The 26,817-nt window shown below is 43.9% G+C and overlaps 1 protein-coding gene across 1 annotated transcript in view; it reads right to left on the bottom strand.

Moving 5' to 3' along the window:
* Positions 1-26,817, bottom strand: part of bt (projectin protein bent) — a 178,750-nt gene that overhangs the window by 53,139 nt on the left and 98,794 nt on the right. Inside the window, 23 exon segments of the mRNA XM_071690353.1 lie at positions 154-304; positions 970-1,097; positions 1,349-1,548; positions 2,490-2,619; positions 2,920-3,067; positions 3,413-3,576; positions 3,850-4,131; positions 4,389-4,691; positions 5,783-5,924; positions 7,843-8,006; positions 8,309-8,445; positions 10,411-10,437; positions 11,207-11,360; positions 12,033-12,207; positions 14,279-14,308; positions 15,936-16,060; positions 16,512-16,679; positions 20,082-20,111; positions 21,862-21,973; positions 22,482-22,717; positions 23,474-23,606; positions 24,382-24,599; positions 25,531-25,655. Coding sequence (XP_071546454.1) covers positions 154-304; positions 970-1,097; positions 1,349-1,548; positions 2,490-2,619; positions 2,920-3,067; positions 3,413-3,576; positions 3,850-4,131; positions 4,389-4,691; positions 5,783-5,924; positions 7,843-8,006; positions 8,309-8,445; positions 10,411-10,437; positions 11,207-11,360; positions 12,033-12,207; positions 14,279-14,308; positions 15,936-16,060; positions 16,512-16,679; positions 20,082-20,111; positions 21,862-21,973; positions 22,482-22,717; positions 23,474-23,606; positions 24,382-24,599; positions 25,531-25,655 — 3,482 coding nt within the window.

Raw genomic sequence — 26,817 nt, 5'->3', positions numbered from 1 at the left:
GACGTAAGATGATGGCAGGGTGACTTAAGGTGATGGTAAGATGACCTGAGGTGATGGTAGGGTGACGTGAGGTGATGGTAAGGTGACTATCATGAGAGCACGATGACCAAAGGTAATGGCAGGGTGACCAAACGTGTTGCTAGAATGACTTACAGAGGACGATGATCTCGACTTCAGCCTCGTCCTTCCCGTGCATGTTGGTGGCCACGATCTTGTATGTGCCACTCTGCTTCCTGAAGGCATCCACCATGGAGAACTTGGTGTTGTAGTCCACATTATTAATCTCCACGTTGCTGAACTCCACCTGCAACAAAGTACATGGGGTTGTAGTGCAAGAAATATTGGTTACAGCACACAGCACTAGGATGCAATGCAAGAAACCCTGGGTGCAACACATAGACACATGGTACACAGGTTGCAATTCAAGGAACATTGGTCACAACACATGGTACATGTGGGCTTGAAACAAATGAAATATGGAATCATTGTGCATGCTATGAAACACTACTTCCAACGCAGACTTGGATTCTGATACATTACATAAACTTCGACACGTAGACCATCCTTCACAACACTCCTGAGAAATCTCAACAAGTTAAATTTTGTAAGAACACATGAGGAGGTTGTTATAAGCAGAAACAAGTATCTGTGAATTCGTCTGTGAACTGCAGAACTAGAAACAAACCTAATTAGTGCAGAGATACGTATTTAGGGAAAACAAGGAGATAAAAGTCTACAAGATGGTCTCAGGATCCAAACACAAAGAGTCCATCAGCAAGCAGGATCAGGAGAACATATGAATCCACCAGCTGGTGAGTGAATACGAGAAATAAAACCCCCATCTGCTGGTCTGACAACCTGGTCCAGTGGTTGGTTTATGGATCCATCACACTGGTTGGTTTAAGAACCAGTGCCACCAGTGGGTCGCGCAAGGAAGGAAAGAACCAAGGTGAGGGCAGCAGATCTTACCTCCTTGTCACCAAAGAACCACTGGATCTTCGGGGGAGGTTCGCCCTCCACGTTAACATCGAACTTCACGTTGCGTCCAGCCTTGACAGTGGTCTGCTTCAGGGGGGCCCGGTCAATGCGAGGCTTCACTGTAGGTAGGGAAGACCATCTTAGATCAAGTCAAGGTTATCACGACAAGGGAAGGAAGATTACAGTTAGATGGGTCACTACATCTAATGTACATCTGAAATGACAAATCTTAAAAATGGTCTGTGTTACATTGAAGTATTTGTCTCATTTACAAACGTTAGGATATAACCAGGTTATATAATATGACCATCACAACGAATAACAAAATGATAGAATATAGTGAGTGAAAGACTACGGCAGGGAAACTCACGGGCTTTGTGTTTGACCAAGTGGTAGTCGGTTGCCTCTGACTCGGGAGAGTTTCCAGCCTTGTTGACAGCAATGACTCTGAACTGGTATTCAGCCCTATACTTGAGTCCGCCAACCTTGGTCTGCACGGGTGTGCCGGGCTTCAGAGGTTCAATCACATCCTGTTTCAACTCGGCGGCGGCCTCCCACTCTGGCATGAACCTACACGAGGCGTCAAATGGGTTTAATTTGGGAAATAAATCCTATGTAGTCTGCAGTCGTCTCCTTATATATCTCAGATTGAAACCAGAATATTTCCTATGGATATCTTTACATAGGAAGACTACAACCACACTGAACATTCATGGACATTGACATTTGTGATTGTAATTCCTCTTCCAAAAGCACCACAATGAACAGCTCTTCGTCAAAGTGTGACCCTGATCCTAGAATACAATGCTGTGCCACTATTACTATCGGATCCTCACTGAAAAACACCCCGTGCAGTTTTCTACTCAGACAGCACCGGGCATCTATAGCCCATGCCTCGCATCCATATAATATTGCTAGGACGACTATTCCTTCAAACATACCCATTTTTGCCCACCCAGGTAACGTTCTCTCTTTCCACACAGTCTTTAGCGTTCCCAAAACCTTTGCCCCCTCCCCTCCCCTACGACTCATTTCTGCTTCTTTGGCTCCATTTGCTGCCATGTCCCCTCACAGAAACCTAGAACTCTTCACTTAGAACCGTTCACTCTCCTCTCCTCCTACTCGTAGGCAAGCCATAAACCCTTGCTAAAAACTTGTCATTGCTTCTAGCAGTTTTCTTCCCATGCTGTAATATCTTGAGATCTTCCACAAAGCATCTCTATCAATCCTGTGAAGTGGCTTCTCCAGATCCATAAATGCCACGGACAAAAACATTTGTTTTTCTAAGCGTTTCTCCAACACAAACACACTGCTCCTCCCCAGTCTGATTTTCTGTACATGCCTTCACCTTCTCGATCAATACCCTCCTATCCAAGACCATCTCATGCTTTACGGTGTTATACATCTGTCAACACATTCTTTACTGCATACCACACGATAAACATACAATGAACACAACGCTCTACAACATGAACCTCACTACGCCACCACAGCAGCAACACCAGACTCACCTATCCTTCTTCTGGATGATGTACTTCATGATGGGAGCACCACCATCGGACTTGGGTACAGTCCACTGTAGTTCCACTGACTTGTTGTCATAGTCAAGGATCTCTGGGCGTCCGGGAGCCGTGGGCACATCTAAGGGGTAGGAACATGGAACATGGTCACAGAGGATGTGTGATAGAATCTATGGGATCAAGACAAAAACTGCGAGAGCTAAATTTCGTGTTAACCCACATACAAAATAATCCAAGCGTTCCTTCATTAGCAGTTTCTCTTTTATCGTATCATTCACACACACAATCCTGATTACTGTACTATATGCTGAGTGTTTTCCAGACTAAAATATGGTTCTAATTTGGGTAACTTTCAAGGAAGTCTGAACTTCATGTTGGATTCAACAAAAGAACAAGTGGGAAGAGGAAGTGCAAGCTATACCGTATGGATTCTTGGCCAAGATGGCTTGATCAGCCTCCAGTGGCTCGGAGTCGCCCTCGTCGTTGACGGCGATGACGCGGAACTTGTACTGATGACCAGGTTCCAGGCCCTCCACGTTGAAGTATGGAGGAGCCCGCTCCCCAGGGCACTGAGGGGAGGAGACAGAATTAGTGGAAGCACAGGGGCACGGCACCAGGCATGACATGGGAGGCATCGATAAACAGATACTGTCAGTGACAGAAATGACAACAACGTAAAATGAAACTGAAATGAACCGAATTGCACACTATATCTGGTGAGAAATGAAATAAATAAGAAATAAGAAATTCGAACGAAGGAAAAAGATATGAGCTGCCTGGCAGCAAACTTCAGGAAGTAAGGTAAGTTTGTTGTCAAAATTTAAAGCTCGATAACATATCTTTGTAATCTAATCGATGCTTGCTGAAGGTAATATGATGTGTATATTGACCTGACAATAACTGCGTGAACCCACCTTGCCACATCTGACCCATTTGCCAGTAGCCAGATCCATCTTCTCGACCTCGTACTCCTTGATGGGCATGCCGCCATCATCGTCCGGCTTCTCCCACTTGAGTCTACAGCCGGTGTCATGCACGTTGGACACATCGAGGGGACCCATGGGCTTGGAAGGTTTACCTGTGTGAGCAATACGTTCTTAAAGCAAGTCCGAGGTAGAGCCACTGGGGCATCAATTTGAGGTTTCACAAATCCAGAATGAACTACGAAGCAAAAAATGAAAAAAAAATTATTTCTTTTTTTCACCAAAATGAAGAGAAACGATAACTTTGTAGCAAGAAACATGTGCATAAATTTGAGTTTTAGAAGCAAAGTCCCTCCACGAGAGGAGAGATGTTGATGTGTGTGTGTGATCCATGTTGTTATGGGATGGTAAACTATGATGCGACTCACCCAGCACCACCAGCTCGACCGTCTCGCTGTCTTTGCCATTGCGGTTCTCGACCTTTAGTGTGTAGAGACCAGCATCCTTCCTCTTGGCGTTAGAAACGGAGAACTCTGTGTGATGGTCGGTGTTCTCAATGTGGATCCTCTCGGAGCTGGAGAGAACAGTGTTCTTGAAGCTCCACTCCACCTCTGGTTCAGGCTCACCAATGTAATCCACGGCCCACTTGTGGCTGCGACCAACTTTGATGGTGACCGTTTTGAAGTTCGTGCGATCGATACGAGGCTTCACTATATAGGAAGACAAAGAATCAGGTTTTCTCAAATGTAAACGTAGTCGTGGTTACAGCAATGATGTCAACCAATACAATTATGTTTAACAAAACTAACTTTGTGCACTTTGATAGATTTTTCACGTTCATATCTTCATGTAAGAAAAATACGTTTTATTACTGTCAGGTCAAATGTCATGAATAATGACCTCAAGATAGAACACAACATGCAATATAATAACTATTTCCTATGATGGTAAACCCAGGAAGACTTACAGTTCTTGTGCTTGCAGAGGTGGTTGTCTGTGGGCTCGGACGCCTCGCCCACACCGGCCTTATTGGCGGCACGAACCCTGAAGCTGTAGATAGTACCCTCCTTCAGGCCTGGCACCTGAGCCTCACATTTGGTGTCCTTCGTCTGGACGACCTCCTTCCAGTCCACTGACAGCTTATCCTTCACCTCTATGTGGTAGTGGGTGATGGGACGGCCGCCATCCTTCTCTGGAGGAGTCCACTGCAGAAGGACCATTGTGTTATCGTAGTCGATGATATCAGGTTTACCCGGGCGGCCTGGCTCGTCTGTGGGGAAGATACATACATGCATTAATCCTTCAAGCACCACAACACCGACACTACTCAAGATGAAACTGTCAAACTCAAGCAAGTTAACCTCAACACTATAATATGTTCAGCATAACACGTCACTGTATCTCGTAAGCTGAAGTTAAGGATACCAAACTCATATTTAACCAATGTTACAGCTTATAATTAACCTATGTTAAATGTCAAGATGAAACAAGAATAGTTTAATGTACATTTTCCTTATACATATAAAGGAAGGAAGTAATTGTACAAACAACAAATAATAACAAAACTGAGTTTTGTTTACTGCTATCATCATTTGTTTGTGTGTCTCTTGTTTATTCACATAGCCTTGCCTATGTATACATCATATTTGTATCTAACACCTCTGCTATGTTCTGCCTTAATCATATGTTCTTCCTTGCTCATCTGTACCCCCTTTATGCATGCCACTTTCTTATTTAAGCTTGCTTGTAAGTGGCCAAATTGCTTGTATCCACATGCTAACATACCTGGCCAGCTTGTGCGCCCTGGCCCTCATGGCTCATCTGAGACTCCTGCTCCTGTGTCACTGAACTCATACAGTGAAGATGTATATCATGAGACCATTTTGTCCATATGAAGCCTCTATCATGGTTAGGCTAGTTATGCCTTCTGTGAAAATGTCGCCCTCGCCTACACATCACAATCATTAGTGTTCGTCGCCTCTGTATAATTGTGCTTCTATCATTCTTATGGCCCCATATCCCTACGTGTATGTCTTCAACGATCCACTCACTCTCCAACTAACTTGTTGTTTGTCAGTTCAACATTTATCGAAGTGTTCCTTGTGAGATGTTTCTATTCCTCCTAATCATGACAATGCATGTCTCCCACTTGTCTGCATTTCCCAACATCCTCACATCAATCAGTATCGCCTATATTACTTATCATTTTCATAAGCTGATCCTCGCTGTTATCTGTCTTAGTGATCTGTATTTCCCTAACTTATCTCCATCATTCCTTGGTTCTCAACCTCCCGTTCCCTTCCCAGTAGTCCCTTGCCTGCGTAAGGCGCGCGCCCGAGGTGGCGCTGGCGCGGTACTCACCGTAAGGGTTGCGAGCCAGGATTGGTTCATCATTCTCGAGAGGCTCAGATTCGCCTTCCTTGTTGACAGCCTTCACACGGAACTTGTACTTCTTCTTGGGTGTGAGGCCGTCCACTGTGAACTCCTGCTTGTCTGGCCCGACCTGTCAGGGGGTAAATATGATAGCTACTTTCCTTCCATAGGTCATAAGACATCAACGTCCCGTCCACTGGGAAGCTGGGTTAGTTACCTTCCTCAAGAGCAGAAACTTATATTTGTATGTTGCCTTAATATGTGCTGGGCTGGTCTGGGTAATGCAGGTGTCTAGTGTTTACAGTTGACTCTGGATTATGTCTCATTATGAACTGCTTTGTGACATGTATTTGAAGAATATCTGACGTGAAAAATGGTTAATCCTCTACAATAAACTGAATCAAACACAAGATAATAGAAATGTTAATATGTCTAGAGAATAATGAAGAACTCTCTGTTTACAGCGTGAATTAGATATATTAGAATAATGATAGACAAAGATTTTCTACTTCAGTGAAGGAAGAGAGAAACTCTACCACTTGGCGTATCGATCCTGGGACGTTCACTGTCAGTCTGTAGTTACATGTGTCACAGGGACAGTGATGGAAGTTGCGGTCAGAGCGCAGCCACACACACACACACACACACACACGAAGAGTTCATAAGTCATGTTGTGGACACAGCCACGCCAGAGTAAGTCATGAGGGACGTCCTCTGAAACAGTCCCATCAGAGTAACTCAAGTGGACTGTCCCTTTATACAGTCCTGCCAGAACAAGTCATGAGGGTCATCCCTTTACACAGCCCCATCCCATTAAGTCGTGAGGGTTGTCCCCTTACACAGCCCCATCAGAGTAAGTCGAGAGGGTTGTCGTCACTGCCACACCACAGTAAAAGTCATGAGGGTTGTCATCTTTTACATCCACACCAGAGTAACAGCGATAAAGGCATCACCAGTGTTCCACTACACAGGAGTAACGGTCATAATGTTTCTCCCCAGTGTACAGCTCCACCGGAATGACTGTCATGGGGGGTTCTGTAGAGCCCCATGAGGGTACCAACAGCGGGCGAGAGAGAGAGAGGGTAAAGCATCACGTCTAGAAAAAGCTACCTGGACGTGAACCATTGACTGCTTTGGTTGTTCCTCGGGCGAGCCTTTATGGCCCATCGAGTTGCTGGAGTCTGTCGTGGCTTCTGTGGGTGCGTAAGTGAGAGTGGCCCGCTGGGGAACCTCTATGTACTGCGGGAGGGAGAGGGACGGGAGAGAGGTCATGTGGGATCAGGCTGGAGGCCACAATGTTGTTGTAGTTATCAAAGGTCAAAGGGCGAACCTCTTGATGTAAGATATCATGTGGATCAGGATGTAACCACTGGTGGTTATATATATATATATATATATATATATATATATATATATATATATATATATATATATATATATATATATATATATATATATGTATGTATGTATGTATGTATGTATGTAACGCCCATTCCCTATAGGAACTCCTATCGAGGGAGTGGCCGCGGCACAAAAGTCTCCTCTTATCCCTGTCCTGACACGCCTCCCTCGCAAACACCATTTCCCGCATTCCTCTCCCATTTCCTACCCTCCAGTAATCTTCCAGTCTACTTCCCCGTGTTGCAGGCGGTCGTCCTCTGGCACAAACCCCTTTCATCGTACTATCATACACTCTACTTGTACGTAAATTCCCCGTCTTGCATTCTTTCCACACGCTCAAAACACATCAACGTATTATGTTTTACCCAACTTTATCACTCCTTAATTCCTTCCCTCTGTATTCCCTGCTATACCTAACTTCATCTACACTTTGGCACCACATCTATTTACACTGTCCCCATCCACTACTCCTCCTGGGTAAGGTGCCCTCCCACCCATGCTGAGCCACTGTCAACACTTGACAACACAAGACCTGAGGGATCGGTAACCCGAGCAGCAGGACACAGCAGCGTACCATCAAGACAGCAGCAGATCCGTCATGTCTGACAGCCATGAAACGTAAGCATCATGAGGGACACGAGACTCACCTCGCCGGCAGGGACCCAGTTGCCAGTGTCCAGATCCATCTTCTCAATGATGTAACCCTCGATGGGCATCCCGCCATCGTCCAAGGGCTTCTTCCACTTGAGCTTGACGTGATCAGCACGAATCTCCTCTGGGAAGAGGGGGCCCTCAGGGCGCGTGGGTTTACCTGAGGACACAGAGGAAGTTCGTCAAGCAAGAGCTTCATAACAAGCCAGGTCCTGCAATAGCTTCATTACAAGCCAGGTCCTGCAACTGCGACTTATTTACAGTAAATTTATTTTTGCTATAAAGTCATTTATGACAATAGAGTTAGAGCGACTCTTTAATATGAATCAGGTCTAATGTATGAAGAAGGCAAGAGAGAATCTTGCTGCTATATACTGACTGACTGACGGTCCATCACAGATGATGATAATAATGTTACAAGGTTGCGGCATCATCAGCAGCCACAGGTAAACAATAACTCACCCAGCACCACCACATCCGCCTCCTCCTCACACTCGCCCACGGAGTTCACGAGCAACAATTTGTACTTAGCAGTGTCGTTTCGGACGCCCTTCCTCAAGGTGAAGACTGTGTTCCTCTCGAACTGTTCGATGGTGATCCTATGAGGAAACATAGCATGGAAGATCAGGTCAAGTAACTCATGTGTGTTGTCTGTGAAGTAACCTTCATAAGGCTAAGTTACCCTGACAAGAAAACACACAGGAATGTAACCGACAAATAAAATTGTTCTCATTCGAAACAGCAGTAGTGAAATCCATCATATGGGAAATGAGGCAGTGAGAGAAGAATGAATAGTTAGTTTGTGTATGTGAGCGTGAATGTGTGACAACATGTGTGGGGTAGAATCCTCAGACGAGTGCAAGATTCTGAATAAATGTTTGAGAAAAGTGGAGCGTGTTTAGCTCGGACAACTGGGAGACATAAACTGATGACCCTGGGATGCGCTGCGCATCACTGCCAGGGCTGTATCGAGTCATGTGATGCTCGCGTACACAAAGCTGATGCAGCTAACATTATTCTGGTAACTGCTGTACATCATACATCCTGACACCTCAACTGCACCAGTCACGAACAAGCAAACAGCATCAGCATGATCCTTAGCACCACATACACCAACAAGGAGCATCAGCATGATCCTTAGCACCACAAGGATATGCACAGAACTGAACTTAAACTGAACTTTGACCAACACCAGCTACTTGGCACATGAAGACATCATACTGGCAGTGTTCATGCAATCATTTATGCTTAACATAATTCTAACATGCAAAAATAAGTGAGGATTTTGCTGCGTTTCACCTATAGTTGTAACTTGGCACAAGCTCTATCAAGCACGCAGCAACGTGTTAATCTCAGCCCTAGATACCATGAGTTTGATATATTAGTCAAGTCTGGACCAATATATACAAACTCCTGCATCGTTGTGTTGCTCATCTGAGCGTTCACAGGGCAGAAAATAGTGTAACACCGAAATGAAACCACGAGTAAGTGGGTCAACCGCCGCAGGTGGCGGGACGACTCACATGCACACGCAACTATACAGTTTTCGTAATAAAAGACCCAAGCAGCGATGGGGCCAAACTATGCTCCAGCAGGAGGTTCATCACTGAGGATGCAACTCTTCTCCAAGCAGGACCAAACAGCTAAAGACGTTATGGGTTGTGTCAGTTTGATCCTACAAGGGAAAGTGTTGCAGCCTGCAATACTGGTAATCTCTTGTGGACCTCTAGTAACCCAAGTCATCGTGACCTTCCTGAAGGAGGCCATGAAGATCAGGTTTTGCCGTGTCAGGTTCCTAGGCATTTGGTGCGACCCACTCGAAGCACAATTCAGGAGATAGTTTGAGCTTGCTGCTTGTTTTCATTACGAGAACTGTGGCTATCTTGAGCTTTCTGATGAGAAGAAAACATCTGAATGTTTTATAGTCACAGAAAGTCAGTGATGGAGAGAACTGTTTGTGGGATGACAGGAATGTGACTATATTCTGACTTTGCGTTTTGAAATTCATTAGATTTACCACAAGAAAAAGACTAAGCAGACAACATTCCCAACTTACACAATGTTGTAGAAATTTGTCTTCTTACGTCTTACTAAAATTGTTGATATTTTTCTCCCGGTCAAGAGGCACAACAGCTCTCTCAAGCAAACAATGTGATCTACCATACAGACTTGTGTTATGTTGGATTTGTTGCTAGTATAAAATTTATAATCTGAATAGGATACGTCAAATTGTATTAAAATAGAAATCTGTTAACGATGATTCAAAAACCATAACTATGTAATTACAAGGAAAATGGGGGAAAGACCGTCTAAGACAGAATAAAAATGAAAACATTTGGAGGCAACCGTGTGGGGGTGTTAGGAAAGGTCAAAATGTATTTGCTAATTGTAAAATAGATTAGAGGAATATGTAAAGATCTGATACTATGAGCATCAATTACAATCTGTTGAGAGAGAAAGAGGAATAAGGTAAACTGTGAGAGGGATGGTCGGCAGAGTTAAAAGGGTACAGGGAATGTCAGTTGCATTTTTCATTCTGTCTTAGAACCATCACTCGAGATCACCTTCGACAGTTGTAAGGTTCTGGAAGCCTGGAAGAAAAACGATGCACGTGTTTATAATCAGAAGAATAATCTGGTGTACATTTCTGAAACTATTAAGATTCTTTAAGTCAAAATTACACAAGACTACCCAGGTGCCAGTTCGTCTCTCCTGGAGGCCAAACCAAAGCCCTTGAGAGACGAGCCTGCTGGCTGTCCTGCTGTCGTGGTCGGGATTCAGAGCTGTTTATTTAGTGGATAATTTTTTAGAGTAATAATATTTCAATATGTTCATAGAGATTATGGTGGTGCAAGAACCTATGTTAATGATATAACCTCCGAGAAGCACACAAGGTGTACAACTCTGATAAATGAGTACATTATAAGTCTGTGCTTTGATGGGGGAGAGAGAAGAATTATAGTAACGACCCAACAAATGCCCCTGTGGCTTCCCTCACACATGGGTTTCTATCTGGGCCTTCACATGTCATCTTTGTCTGTATTCCTGACTCAATAAGTCCACATGTATTCCCTTTAAGGTCTTTACGTTCCTGTCCTTCGTGAGGCCTCGTTCCTGTGCCCGTTCGAGGTCCTTGTGTTGTCTTTTTCCAAGTTCTCATGTTCCTACCTGTCACTGGTCTTGACGTTTACCTCCACGGGTTCCTCATACCTAGACAAGTCTTCATGTCACTCATCGTCGCATCTTCAACTGAGACTCTCCAACTTCTCTATAATGTCTCTTTTATTTGACTCATGTCCATAATTCTCTTCATTCATCATCCCCCCCCCCCCCAGGTCCCCCTGTGGCGTGGGTACGCACCTTTCCTCATCATCTGGCACCACCTCCTTGTCATCCTTCTTCCAAATGACCCGCGGCTCAGGCTCACCACCGTACTTAACGTCCAGCTTGAACATTTGTGTCTTCTTGATAACGATGTTCTTGAACTCATCCTTGTTGATCACGAACGGCCTCACTGGGGGCACACAAATACTCTGTTAGGGCCGGAGATGGTGGGAGGGAGGAGGGTTTGTGACGTGGACATAAGAGGTAATGAGGTGTGTGTGTGTGTGTGTGTGTGTGCTTGTGAGGTGCCCAGCAGGAGGGAGGGTCTGGGATTGTGTTGTTGTTCTGATTCTGTTCTCATACTAGTATCTGTAAGCATCAGGAACGCTTGTGACGTGTAGTGCTATATAGATTCAAATGAACTTTTATAACATACATATAACTGCGCAGAAATCATTCAATGAACACTTTTTTCTTTTATATATTCAATCAATCTCTCAGGTATTTACTCCATTTAGGAACAATGCTAGAGAGGTATCTGTGGCATGATATTTCAGTACTTGAGATTATGAAGAGTACTGCTATGTCGCAAGTGAATAGGTATGTAAACTGCCAATTGATAACTACATTTGCGTGTGAACCTACTCAAAACATGACCTATGATACAGAGGCATTGTTGACATAAGAGTCTAACGTTCACTCTTAATAACAAGGAGAAAATTAACGTAGATGGTGGTGCTGTTCACTAACTTATCCTGCCTTTATCATGACTGGTCTCTACTGAGTATTTGAGACAACACTCTGTTGTGTCGTGTGATCCCCAGCCAGATGAGGTAGGCTGAGAGCAAGAACGTCTCCTTACCGAACCGATGCTTGGCCTGGATGGGCTTGGTGGGGTCCGAGGGTTCACCAGGGCCAGCCTTGTTGACAGCCCTCACGCGGAACTCATACTGGTTCCCCTCCTTCAGGTCCGGGATGGTGCCCTCAATCACGTCACCCTGGATCTCTATACCTTTGCTCCAGTCCGAGAACCGGTCCTGGGCGAGGAGGAACTCCGATTAGAGTGAGCAGGGGCGAGGGCCCTGTGGCGAGTGGGTGGGGCTGGGTAGTTAGAGAGGGAAGGGTGAGGGAGGGGTGATCTACACGGTGAGGGAACACTGACGACTTCTAGATTTAGTTGTTTCTGAGTGAGGGAACGCTCTGCGAGTTGTCTTAATTAATGTTCGATGTTATTATATCGGTTGTTGAGAACCTGGACGCAAGAGTTTATTTCAGTGATATACCTTAACAGTCAGTCGATCTACTTAAGTTCCTGAAGTAAACTCCCAAGGATTACAGCGTTCACTGTCAACATTATAACTAAGATCAATTATTTAGAGCAAAACAAATCTCTACAATAAAGTGATTTATCACATCTATGGCTATTCAGACAAGAGGTAAAGAGACAGATGACGAAGGAATGATTGAACGTGATGTGAACTGCCATCATGAAGCCACACTCCACAAGACACCCTCGCGCAACCCTGGAGCAAGATGTTCTCACACAGCCACTCACAACACACACTAAGGCCGCGCTGGGCGTGCTACACTTTGTCCGGCAGTGTAGCCTGACCCTCCAGCACGACCAGCTGTGCGGTGGAGGCACGGGGAGTACACCTGCACGTACGGTGCACGGGAAGACTTGTCGTGCACCTGATGATGACAGAAGGAAATCATAAGGTGCCATGATTTCCAAGATCTCGGCAGAAGCATAGGGTAGTGTGGAACCTGGGAGTTCCTGGAGACATTCAGCCACGCCATGAAAATATCCCTCGTGTCATGAGCTTACAAAATGGCATATTGGGTCACTGCTGGCGGCGCCCCGCACAACATGGCACCCCACTGCTCACATACCAGCAGGACACGACTGCCTGAGGAATGATGAGTGCTCCAGCTGGGTGCGGCATCAGTTCACACCACCGGTGGAACATGACCATATATTCGAAGTCTACAGCAGCAGATGTTGAGGGAGAGCCACACTCATCACCTCCCAAGACTTCTTCCAGTCCCGCCATAACTTTCAGACGAAAAATACTTTTTCTCTGGCTACACAGATCACAGGCTCAGTACACCAGGAGACTTGGAGATAATTTTGCCGTCAGATGGTGAAGCCAAGATAAGGGCACGACAGGTTGTTAATCATCTTTTGTTGTGATACATCTGGTCTCCAGGTAGTGGGTAACGAGGGGCCTGCCTTGCCCCCAGCATCTCCCAAGGACCAAACCCCCACACTGGAGGCGGTGGTGTGGTGGGTCAGTCAGTAAAGGGTTGGGCTGCATGTATGGTAGGTAGGGACGAGAGGTTAGGCACAACACCACACACAAAGCGACAGTTTATCGTTTCTTGTTTTTATGATGATATTTACTAACTTCTATAAGAAATGCTTGTGTGCATCTTTAGGTTTTATAATTATTTCTAAGATATTTACCCTGAGCAACAATTCATCTTATTTAAAATACATAACATGAGTTATCAAAAGTACAGGTCATATACAAGGGTCAGGGAGTCATGGAGGTTAGGCTGGAAGAGGGTTAGCTTCAAGACAGCACAAAACACAATGCTTTTAGACATTGTAGATTAAAAATTGGCAGCTGTCACTGAAAGGAAAATATGTTTAAAAGATTGTAATTATATGTAGACAGAAACTCTATATCTGCACTAGAAAATAAAGAAATGATGGACAAACGGGTCAATTTATTTGTTTCCTAGTGCAGGCTGTGGCCCAGATGGGGCCTGAGCACTCTACCAAGCTCTAGGATAGCTGAATATAATGCGGCGTCATTATCTATTTCAAACCTTGTGGCTCGACCTGGCAAGGTTCATTTTTCCCACTGAAATTAAATGTGTCATAATCCTTCATGTCCAGATTAACTCTGTAAATCCCACGTGGAAAAGTTTCAAACTGAGACAAATTAAAACAAAACAACATGAAAGTAATTTCAGCAGCGAGGATATGGATGATATGTATCATCCAAGACAAAATGAACCTTGCATCCCAGAGTCCAAAGGCTTATCATAGGTGATCCCGCCACATATGTCACTCTTACACCGAATCCTGTACATCCTTACCACCTCTCCTCCGCCTGGCATGGCGCGCGTCTGTGGGACAGGGTAACAATGTTACGCACTTAACACAGTAACATCTTGGACGGCACATAGCAGCTCCTCACGTGTGTCACTGCCCTAGTCACAGACCAACCCAGCCCGAGTGTAGGATCTGCAACTGGGCAGGCCCGTGCGTGAATCATGGTCAGGGACGCTAACCACCGCATCACATGAGCCTGTGTCTGTGTGGCTCTCATGGGGAAAGTTCTACCCTCCCGTTGTCCTACCTTTTATATACCATATATATATATATATATATATATATATATATATATATATATATATATATATATATATATATATATATATATATATATATTCCTATCTTATGTCCCCTTGGTGTATGTGTGTGTGTGTCTGGACTTCCTGCCACGGTGGCTTCCCCGCCAACGAAGCCTCCGTGTCTCGAGTGGTTCACCAAGTGAGGAGCTTCCTATGTACATCAATAAATAAAACAAAAACTAACATGTTGCTGGGCTGGCCAAGTGGTCAGTGTCTGTTGTTAAGTGTTGACACAGCTTTCAAGTCCTCCACTAGGACGTAGCTCACACTTAGTAGTCACTTGGCCAACCACAGCAAACTGGTCATACATCACAACCACAACCTGGGTCCACGTTGCTGTCTGGTCTTTACGTTACAAAACAGTTAACGTTACTGGTTAGGGAAACACATGATATGTTCACCTTACTGTATCAGTGGTTCACAAAGGCATTAAGTAAAGACCAACAATACAAGGACAATATCTATAATCAAATAAAAACAAAGTCAAGACAAAATAAAAACACAACCTCTAGTTTTGTTTGGCAGAAATGTACACATATTGCTGATAGCCTCGTGACATGACTCTGTCGTGACATGGCTCTGTAGTGATAATGTTATAACGTTTACCTGAGGCAAGATTCGTTATGGCAAATAAAATTAATCGAACATACAGAAGAAAAAAAAATTGAAAAAAATCTTAAAATGGAGATATGAGTGTAGGATCAATGCACCATGTAGACAAACGATTTCCATAACACCAAATAAAATTAGAGAGGAAATAACTACAACTACGGCACTATCTCTACAACACGGCAAGCATCCTACACGATAGAAGCAGCTACACACAACCTGACCTACTCTGACACATGTAAGAATCTCCGGTTCCGGTAAGGGAGTTCCGGTAAGGGAGTTCCGGTAAGGGAGTTCCGGTAAGGGAGTTCATACTGAAATTTATCACTTATGTCAACTTGGTTAAGTCACACTGGTCACGATCTATATCTACTAAGTATGTTCAGTCAACATAAATCTAGACAGATGACTAACATTATGACCAAGACTTACAGGTACGTTAGCTCATCCCTGCAACCAGAGCAACACTGTGCGTGGCACCCAAGTTAACCTGGTTCCACCATCAGTGTACCACAGTGTTAAGTTCGCCTAGCCTCACGGCCAATGTAACACTAGCAACGTCACCCAAGCGTTAAGTTAGCTTATCCCAGTAGCCAGTGTACCTCTACAAACGGTACCCGAGTGTTAAGTTAGCCTAACCCCACGGTCAGCGTGCGGGCAAGACGCAGCGGTCGACTGCCCTGATGGCAACGGTGTTTTAACAACCTTTAAGAAGGAGCCACGTACGTACCCGGAACTCAATGATGTAGCCTGTGATGGGAGCACCGCCATCACTCTCTGGCCTGGACCAGCGGAGGTCAGCATGATCAGGACCCCAGTCGGTAACCTCAACGTGCAGGATCTTCCCTGGCTCGTCTGGAAAGACGAGAGGAAACAAAATGTATAGCTGGCTGAAACACTGGCGACCACCATAGGCAAGGTGAACCTGTTTTGTGTGTTGTACGATCTCGCGTGGTGGATAGTCTGAGGTTACATATATGTGCACAGAACCAAGACTAAATTCTTTTTCTTACTATAAATCTAAGCTGATGTCAACAAAAAGTAAAACTAATGATTAAAATCTCTTGATGGTTGACTGTTATTATCAACAAAGTCTATTTAAATTCAACTTTATTCATCATCTTACATCTACTGACTCACTGACTTGGGGACTTTTCCTCCTTGCACTTATCCCAAGAGCCTCCTCAGCCAACACCCACCCTACGAACCTCCCTCACCCAGCACTCATCCTAAGGACCTTCCTCTCCTGGCGTCTATATCAAGGGCCTCCCTTCCCCGACACTATGACTCATTCCTCACAACTTACCCCATGGATCCTTAGCAAGGATGACCTTCGGGTAGGCTGCAGGGTCGGAGGGGCCTAGCTTGTTGCTCACCGTTATCTTGAACTTGTACTGCTTCTTGTTTTCAAGATCCTCCAGCTTGACACGCAGAGGTTCGTCGGCGGGAACTTCTGCCACCTGCGACCAGCCACCTGTTGGATCGTCAGCAAAACGGGTCAGTACCAGAGGTGTGGGGCTTCGGTCGGCGAGTCATGAGGGTCTGCCACGGTGTGATGGTGTCAGAGCATGTTGTGAAAGTCTGCCAGGGTGTGGTGTCAGTGTGGTCAGGGTATGCTGTGATGATGATGTCAAAGTGCGTCGTGAGAATCTGCCAGGGTGTGGTGGTGGCATGAGGGTCCGCCAGGGTGTGGTGGTGGCGTGAGGGTCTGCCAGTGTGTAGTGGTGGCGTGAGGGTCTGCCAGGGTGTGGTGGTGGCGTGAGAATCTGCCAGGGTGTGGTGGTGGCATGAGGGTCTGCCAGTGTGTGGTGGTGGCGTGAGGGTCTGCCAGGGTGTGGTGGTGGCGTGAGGGTCTGCCAGTGTGTAGTGGTGGCGTGAGGGTCCGCCAGGGTGTGGTGGTGGCGTGAGGGTCTGCCAGGGTGTGGTGGTGGCGTGAGGGTCTGCCAGGGTGTGGTGGTGGCGTGAGGGTCTGCCAGTGTGTGGTGGTGGCGTGAGGGTCTGCCAGGGTGTGGTGGTGATGGTGTCAGTGTGTGCTGGAAGCCTCTGGCAGGGTGTGAGGGGGTAACGGCAGCTCAGTGTCAAGTCTCATATGGTTTGTGATGATCCTAACCTGTAAGAAATCATGTTTCTGACTGTGACAGAACAATGTCGTCAGGTTTTAATACATTTCTTGTTATTTTTTTTTATTTCTAAACACCGGGCGACATGTCGTATAGCTATTAAGTTTTCTATATTTCATCTATTCTTATAGTTTTTTTTTTTTAAATCCTAAACATCAATTTTAAATCTTGCTCTTCAAAATCTTGTCAAAATATTATTCTCAAGGTTCAATGTGTTCTCGTTATCATGAATGTAGCCGAATCTTGAGTGTTCTGACTGTGTTGGCCTGAGAAGAATGTAACAGGGGTCGAAGATGTAAAGATATATCAACTGGTCACAAGAAAATTCATTAGAACTATTCTAAGTCTCAAAACTGGTCCAATAGGTTTTAAGTTAGGAAAGACAGTAGTCTAGAAGCCATAAAGTTGTCTCACAGGAAAATAAAGTATCATCAAGAAGTTAGTGTTTCATTAGGTGCTTCTATGACTGCTACTCACATGGTTGGATCGTTAATAACAAAGGTGTATTATTATCACTGGTTCCAACAGTGAGTCAGTACCGTGATATAAGTGGTTAAGAAAAGCCTCACAGTTCGAGGCTAAACACATGTTGGGAACGGTCTTGTGGTTGGGTCTTTAAACATCATAGGAAACAGCAATGTTGAAGAAAAACCGTCACATAACTGGATGTTCAAACATCATATCAAACATCGATGCTCAAGAGAACAGGGTCACCTCCGACATGATCGTACACAGTGGGTGGTTACCAAGAACCAATTCAGTCACTACAAACAGCCAATCAAGCCAGCGTCTCCATCGGGTTTCATTTTGAACTGCCGATGTCCAGTTTTTCAAATGCACTTTAGCAAACATCAATCTTAGTTTTTTTTTTTCTGAATAACTACGTACAAGCCACGTGCACAGGTGTCAAGTGAGTGCACCACGGACGGCCCTGTTCCCTTCAACACTGATACAATACATTATTAATATGCAGCAGTTACTGTGGGCAGGAACCTGCCGGAGCAGTCATGTGGGGATATTGTTATCATTATTAACATTATTATTATTATCATTATTATTATCATTATTATTATTATTATTATCATTATTATTATTATTATTATCATCATTATTATATCAAGAAAGTCTTTGAATATTTTTGTTTGTTTGTTCCAGTTTTACATTATTCTATGAAGATCCTTACACAGGAATGTTGTTTGAAAAGAATAAATAAAAATGTAAATTTGTTTGTGTAAACAAAATAATCGTGTACGCCATGTTAGTTGTCGTAAACAAGTCATAATAATTGGAACGTGTTTAGGGTTACAATACAAATAACATAAGAAAATACTGTATCAATATTTCAGTAATAAAGATAAGTAAAATGAAGTGTCGAGTGAATAATGAGGAGAAACACAATTAGAAAATTAACGAAATACATGACTTGAATTCTTCTATTTGTGTTCTCGTGTGGACAGTGTTGCCAAGATGAGTGTGAGTGCATGATGAAGTGGTGGTCATCATCATCAGGTCTCGGTCACGAGCATGAACAACATGAGAGGCGTCGAGCAAGTCACCACAAGGGATAGTGAGAGGAATTCAGAAGACAGGCAAGGTAAGGAAGGCCAGGTCGAGTCTGCTGCTGCGCCTCAATCACGAACAGCAACTAACTCGACCATCATCTAAGTGGAAGTCTAACAAACAAAAGAAAATTCGTCTATCGTTTGCTCTATTTTGACTAAAAAAAAAATGTTGTCGAATAATAGGAAAAAAAAAATCCATGCAGTTTTGGGGAAAAAATGTAGCTACTGCTAATACAAAGGGGCCTTACTATGGGTCTCTACGTGGGTCACTCTCTACATAACATTTCAACTCAAAAGAGGAAATTCTGTATATTATTTAGTTAAGGTTCATCCTGGATGAGTCACTGCCATCTAAACATTTCCTTGAACGCAATACAGACACGTGGCTCAGTAAACTGTTCTAAAAATGACTTTGAAGCGATGATCTAAGACGGTACATTCTATGTATATATCTATCAACCAACGTTCTATACAACTAATGAGGTCTAATAAAGGATGGCCACTATACTATATCTACCAGCAACAAACACATGGTGGTCTTGTAGAGAAACATATAAAGCAAGTTGTTATGAACCAAACCATTCTAATGCTAACTAGCTGCGTGGGTGGACGTGCTCGTGTGGTGCCCAAGATTTACCGTCGCTACACAGATCATATCCTGGTACACACTCGTATCTACAGATCCCACAGCCAGGTTCCATGAATGATCAAAACACTAACAGTTATCTGCTTTAAATAATATTTGTTGCTTTCTCAGTGACTCATATGATGATGTATATTTTATTTACAACATGGATGTCCTTTACTTAAAACAAGGCAATAAATTCCTTCGTTCTGGTCGGATAAATTATTCAGGTGAAATTGTGGTCTGGTGTCTTCTTGGTTTAGAAATAAAATCAAAACTTGACCATATCAAAAACTGTACACCAGCATCATACCTTACCAAGTAAACAAATATATTTCTTCTTACATATCTCTAGACATTAAATCTTTAAGATACAATGATCTGCAATATAAATACAGCTACTGTTTTACTGCTGAGGTGAAAACCTGAACAAAATATGCCTCCAGATCCCTTTATGTATGTTTGTTTAAGGTTAAGTGAGGTACAATGTCAATAAAGAATTTTGAAGGATTTTATAAAGACTAGCATCTCAGGCCACATCAGCTGCAGTGGGTTAGTGAACACTCTACCTGTTCGCTCCCAGATGCTCGGATGTGAAGCTGTTGGGAGAGGAAATAAAATGTCAACAGGAGTTCGGGAGCTCAGTTGACTGCTGAAATTTGGGGCTCAGTTGAGTACAGGAAAAATAGAAGTCACTTGACTAAGGCGGGAAATTACCAGAGACTTAAGTCTAACTACTGATTCAGCCAATATGTTTTTGTAGCAGGCTGCTGGTCAAACACCTTGATGATACACATAAGCATTACCCTGTGCATTTTCACTGCAATACAGCAACAGTTTAATGCCTGATCTTAATGAAAATATGTTACAAAGACAGTGTGTACCATCAAAGGTCTCATAGATTTTATTGACGTTATATAGTCTTATAGATGACACTATGAGAGGCGGCAACTGCCAAATGCCACAGAAACTATTAGGAATCCTCACTACTGTTCTCTCTACTGACGTCTCTATTATTTGAGCAGTCCTCCATCAGAGCCAGAACTCTCCCACCATTTCTTCTGTATCATTTAATCTTCTTCATAACATTATCTACAGCTTTCGTGATTTAGCAGTTCAATGACATGTACTCAAAACAGATCTTAATGATGATTCGTAGAAATGGTAGAACAAGTATATGACCCTGGACAGAGCTGCGCAGAAAATAGTGGCGACATCTTAATCTAAATTAGATATCGTTTCCCTTTGTTTCATCTAGGGAACGATCATTCTGGCATCTTATATATAAGCAAGACATCTAAAATGATCTTAAAAAAGACTGAGAAAATCTCATACGTAAGAGTGAAGTGACTTTAGAATAACAATATCATAAAAATACTTTCAAACCTAATGCTCACCTACGTCACTGTCTTGTGGTTACGTAGCATTTACATCCTACACAAAACTTTATATATATATATATATATATATATATATATATATATACATATATTTATATATATACGAATAAAGTGTATATGAACGCGCACCTTCATAGAACATACAAAGCTCCAACAGCCAGGATCGAACCTGGGACCCCTTGTGCAAGAGGCAGGCATGTAACCGCTAGGCTAAGGGACTGTATAATAGGAAATAACTGTTCGAAATACTAAGTACTCGAATACCCTTCGTCTCACAATATATATATATATATATATATATATATATATATATATATATATATATATATATATATATATATATATATAGCATGAAAGAGCTACCTAAAATTCGGGGTTATGCCAGATAAAACAGGTAAAAAAAGATGATATTCCTAGAATAAAGTCATATGTTTACGGCTCTGAACAGAAGAGGTAAACACACAAACATAAGCACAGAACACACACAGAGAAGACCTGAGTCTGGAGACTGACAATCATTCATGACACAAGCAACAGAACGAAAGTCTATGTTTTCCTCATGAAATTACACCAAGTTATTAAAGCACAATACTACAAAACATTACAAAATATTACACCAAGTTATCAAAGCACAATACTACAAAACATTACAAAAAAAAAGTGAAAAACAGTCGACTCAAGAGTACAAAACAATGCAACAGTCTGGCTAAACTGGGCTTCTAGTTACTGATGTGGTAATACTGATCAAATTCCTGATGAGACCTTCGGTTATAGCAAGAGTTGGAGCATCAGGGAGTCTGAGACATCAGGCTCTCAACTCCTTCTGCACAAAACCTCAGGAGTCTTGAGGAAACTCTGGAATTATTCAGTAGTCTTGAAGCACCACTTCCTACATTCCTGGAACAAAGAAATAACCCAGAGACCCACAGCAAGAGCCTCCCACCCTTACCCTTGACGGAGAAGTCCTGTCGCTCGAGTCTGTAGTAGGTGAGGGGAAGACCACCGTCATCCTTTGGTGGTGCGAAGGTGACCAAACAAGAGGTCGAGAATATCTCGGAGATCTGCAGATGATGACAACAGTTACCCACACAAGGACAGGTAGGGTAAGGCTGAGGGATAGGGGGAGGTAAGGTGAGGCTGAGGGACAGGAGAATGTAAGGCTGAGGGACAGCGTAAAGTAAGGTAAAGCTAAATGACAGGGGTAGGTAAGGTAAAGCCGAAGGAACAAGCTAGACCAATGGAAAGGTCAGGAGAGGAAAGAAGACCGTGGAACTTGAGGAAGAACAGGGTGAGGAGAAAGGAGACGCATCGGGACATTCTTAAACATCAAATGCTAAAAATGAAAAGAGTTAGGGACGCGCATGTACGAGTCCTGAGGGATCATGAAAACTATCTATTATGGTAATATAATGTAAAGACGATAGACTGATGAAATTAACAATAATGAGGAACTCAGTGTCAGTAAGGAACGCTTTCATATTTGTCATTCACTATGTAAACACTTATATTGTATATCTAGACACAGAGACACACACGTATGGAATGGAATGATAACAGCTGACTAAGTACCTCAAGACTGGTCGGTGGTGTGGGCTTGTCCTGCATGTTGATCTTGACCTCCTTGGTGCTCTCGCCTGCCTTGTTGGACATCCTGATGGTGTACTTGCCAGTCTGGTCTCTGCTCGGCTTCTTGATGGTGTATATGACTTTCTTGTCGAGTACGTTCACCTCCACTTCCTTCATGCTCATCGGCTTGCCATCCTTCAACAGCTTGGCATCTACCTTAGAGATCCTTGTGCCTGGTACTGTACAGTATAGGGAACTCGAGTTATGCTCCAGGATCTGGCAATGTATACACAGCTGAGCTAAACACACACACACACACACACACACACACACACACACACACACCAGCACATCCGCCTCAGTCACCACTATATACAGTTTCTACGTGAAAGTCACCAATAACAGGAACTATAAAGTAATGAGTGTACAAACAGCTGATTCTACAGTTACTATAAGAGAGTATTTTTATATACAGTCACAAATTAATATTATTACTGCCATATACATCCTACTGTATAGTTATTATTGCATCCTCATGCAGAGATCATCATAATGAAATACCATAAACATAATCATCTTTTGTCTGGATGTTTTAAGACCAAATAATGACAAATTTCAAGGTCTATCAAACAATTGCCTTTTGGTAAATTTTAAGAACTTATTTATATCTGTATAAATTGGTAAAAAAAAGTTGCCTAATAACAAAAGCATAAGTTCTTTAAGCTGGAATTTATTTACCATTTGTCTCTTTCCCTCACAATGAAGCACTTCCAGCCAAACTCTGTTGATCCTGGAACAGGTCCATTTCTGGTTCATTTCTTGGATGGAAACTTTGTATACAGCTGACAACAGAAGGAGTTTGCACTTAACAGAACCTAATCACGATGACCTTATCAGATAACCTAACCTAGACACTAGGTTCCCAAACTCTGATATCCCCTCTGCAGTATACTGCTGAATCTCCCTCATGGGTTACCTTCGGTCTGGACACTCACTAGTGTAGGGTACTTCAAAGACGAGGGGCTTGGTGATGGGTCCCTCAATAGGCTCCTCAGGCTTGATGCTTGGCGGTTTCTCTCCTTCTCCAACGCTGAGCTGACAAGCCGACTCCAAGATCCCACACACGGCCTACACGAAGGCAAGATAGGCCAGGCAGGGTCAGGTTGTGTCCAAAATAGTTCGAAATATATCAGATGAGGTCATTATGCATCACATGGGGTTAAGGTGTTGGATACAGTATCTATTAATACCATGACAGGTCAAATGAATAGACATGGGTCAGGTGGGGTCATATCTACATTGGTCAGATCAAGTCAGCGAAACAGACTACGGTTGGCTACATGAAATCACTTAGAACTCTGACAAGCTCAGATGGAACCGATTATATATGGAATCACAGCAAGCACAAATGTAACCCTCACAAGCTCAGATGGAATATGAACATTGCTGAGAGGAAATCTAATAAGCTGGAACCCCAACAACTTCACATGGAGTCAAAACGTTCATATAATGTGAACACAGATCAACATAGTGCATCAAAACGTTCATATAATGTGAACACAGATCAACATAGTGCATCAAAACGTTCATATAATGTGAACACAGATCAACATAGTGCATCAAAACGTTCATATAATGTGAACACAGGTCAACATAGTGCATCAAAACAGGTTAAGTGAAGGTAAACCAGAGTCTGACCAACTGGGTTATCAAGTGAGCTTTACTTTCGTCTTAATTAGGGTAACTTGGCGATGATATTACAACTGATTACGTCCCCCACGAAGTCAGGGTTAGTTCATGTCTCACATGAGGTCAGGTTCAATTCACGTGTCACAGGGAGTCAGGGTCCCTCAGGTCTCATAACAAGGAACAACAGGCTCTGTTGTGCAGGTCAGAACCTAACCTTCACTTCTCCCTCGTGGTCCTGGGCAGATTCCTTGATGATAAGGCGGTGGACAGCACCGTTCTTCTGGATCTCGTAGTTGCCGCCATCTTTCACCTCCTCACCCTTGACGAACCACTGGAGGGGCACGTTGGGGTCTACCATCTCCACCTCGAAGGTTGCTGGCTGCCTCTCGTACGTCATCTGGTCCTGCAGCTTCTTTTTGAACTTGTTCTCGACTGGGGGAGGGGGACAAGACGTCAAAAAATGATGTGGGAAGGCGATCTCAACTTCTACGCTATAAATTGCCACGCAGAATTTCCTAGAATGTTTTGAGTAAATGTACGATCTGTCAGCACAGGATGACGTTCCCCTGTGGGTAGTGAGTGTGTTGTGAGGTGAGACATGTCTGAGCTGTGCTGCTGGTGGCAGGTGAGGTTGTCATAATGAAGAATATAAACCTCATGGTGACGTCAGTGGACTGTACACACTTCAGTATTCTAAAAACTTATGGTTTTACTAGGAAAAGTTTCTGCTGTAAGATGTGTGGGTTTATATAGAGAGCATGTTAGTATGGCATAGACTTCTAGGTCATGGTATATCTTAAGCCGACCTACACACAGACAATTACTCACATCTTTAATCTCTCTTTCTATGTCTCACTTCTTCTACATCTTGTCATCGCCTCAGTCTAGCATCACACGTGCTCCCACCTGCCACCACCTGTGCCCCTCGTAAACTACCTCCTACCTGCCACCACCTGTGCCCCTCGTAAACTACCTCCTACCTGCCACCACCTGTGCCCCTCGTAAACTACCTCCTACCTGCCACCACCTGTGCCCCTTGTAAACTACCTCCTACCTGCCACCACCTGTGCCCCTCGTAAACTACCTCCTACCTGCCACCACCTGTGCCCCTTGTAAACTACCTCCTACCTGCCACCACCTGTGCCCCTCGTAAACTACCTCCTACCTGCCTCCACCTGTACCCCTCGTGAACTACCTCTCACCTGCCATCACCTGTGCCCCTCGTAAACTACCTCCCACCTGCCACCACCTGTGACCCTCGTAAACTACGTCCCACCTGCCACGTAAACTGAATGACCAACTCATCCCACTCTCTTCGCCTCATGCTTGTTCATCCCTACCCCCCGTACCTCCTCCTACTTACACTGGACAATCAGTTCACAAGCAGTCTCGTCCGCGTTCGTTTTGCAGGTGTAGTTGCCGGCGTCATCCATGGCGATGCTCTTGAAGACCAGTTGCCGTTTTCTGTTGTCCTTCATCATCTTGATGCTGCAATGGTAGAGGAAGGGTTAGTCCAGTTCCTCCATCAGGCGAGACCTGGCAGCTCCAGGCCAGACAGCCACGTTCAGGTGGTACGTTTGTGAGACATTGTTTATGTCGTTACTGGACGAGAGAGACTGGGTTAATCAATGGTTAACAAACAAGTTAACTTCTGGTTTTCAGAAGCCAGAGTCAGTATTCACTATCTACACAAGTTAAGGTTACAATCTCTATAAAATATTCTACTGCTTTTACATTACGTCTCGTCTGTGTATTTAAAAAAAGGTTGTAGTTAGGCCTTTCCGTAAGATTTACTTACAAAAAAAGGGTTTCTAAACAAAATAAAAATGCCAAAATGTATTTAGCAACTAACATGTTTCATTAAAGCAAAAATCTCCTGTGTTGATCAGGTACAAAGCAAAACAAAAATAACCAACACACAACAGAAAAAAAAGCAAAAAAGTTCACATCATTAAGGTGAGAAAGTTCACCTTTCATACAGCAACACACCATGCTCAGCTTTATCAACATAAGACCCTGTGGGACTCGCTCAGCGACACAGGAGGAGGAGGAGGGGATAATTGTGCTGCTGACGGAGTTACGTGAGGAACAACGCGGGAATAAGGTATGGTAAAATGGCCCTAAGAACATCTTTGGCCGTGGGATTCACTGAATGTCTTGCGACGCGTTCCACAACTTGATCACCCCACTGCCTCAGTATCCTCACTTGCCAAAAATACATCAGAAGACAAACAACAAACAAAAGTAACGTCTGAGGAGCACAACGATGGTGGGTCAGGTGCAACATGCTGGAGGAAGCAATGGCTTGGATAGGGCAGGCAGGCAGGCACGTATGCAGTGACGCAAGATTTGTACAATAAAGAAAAATCATGAGTGTGTAGACAGGCTGGAACCCTGAGAGCAGAGATGCCATCCCTGGTGAATTTCTTCTCATAATCAGTGAAGAGTTGTGCTCCTGGTCCTGTGATCCCATGTTGTGCTCCTAGCCCTGTGATCCCATGTGGAGGCTAGGTTATGGCAGGAGCCACGAGACAGAACACTCCTTTGACGATGATGGATAGTGCCAGTCCATCACCCGTGAGAGTCTAGTGCCAACACATTACCCATGAGAGTATACTGCCAACCCATCACGCATGGGTGTACAGTGCCA

This window comes from Panulirus ornatus, chromosome 48, assembly GCF_036320965.1.
Source record: "Panulirus ornatus isolate Po-2019 chromosome 48, ASM3632096v1, whole genome shotgun sequence".
In the NCBI taxonomy this organism is placed as follows: domain Eukaryota; kingdom Metazoa; phylum Arthropoda; class Malacostraca; order Decapoda; family Palinuridae; genus Panulirus; species Panulirus ornatus.
This window is presented reverse-complemented; position numbering and strand designations above follow the sequence as displayed.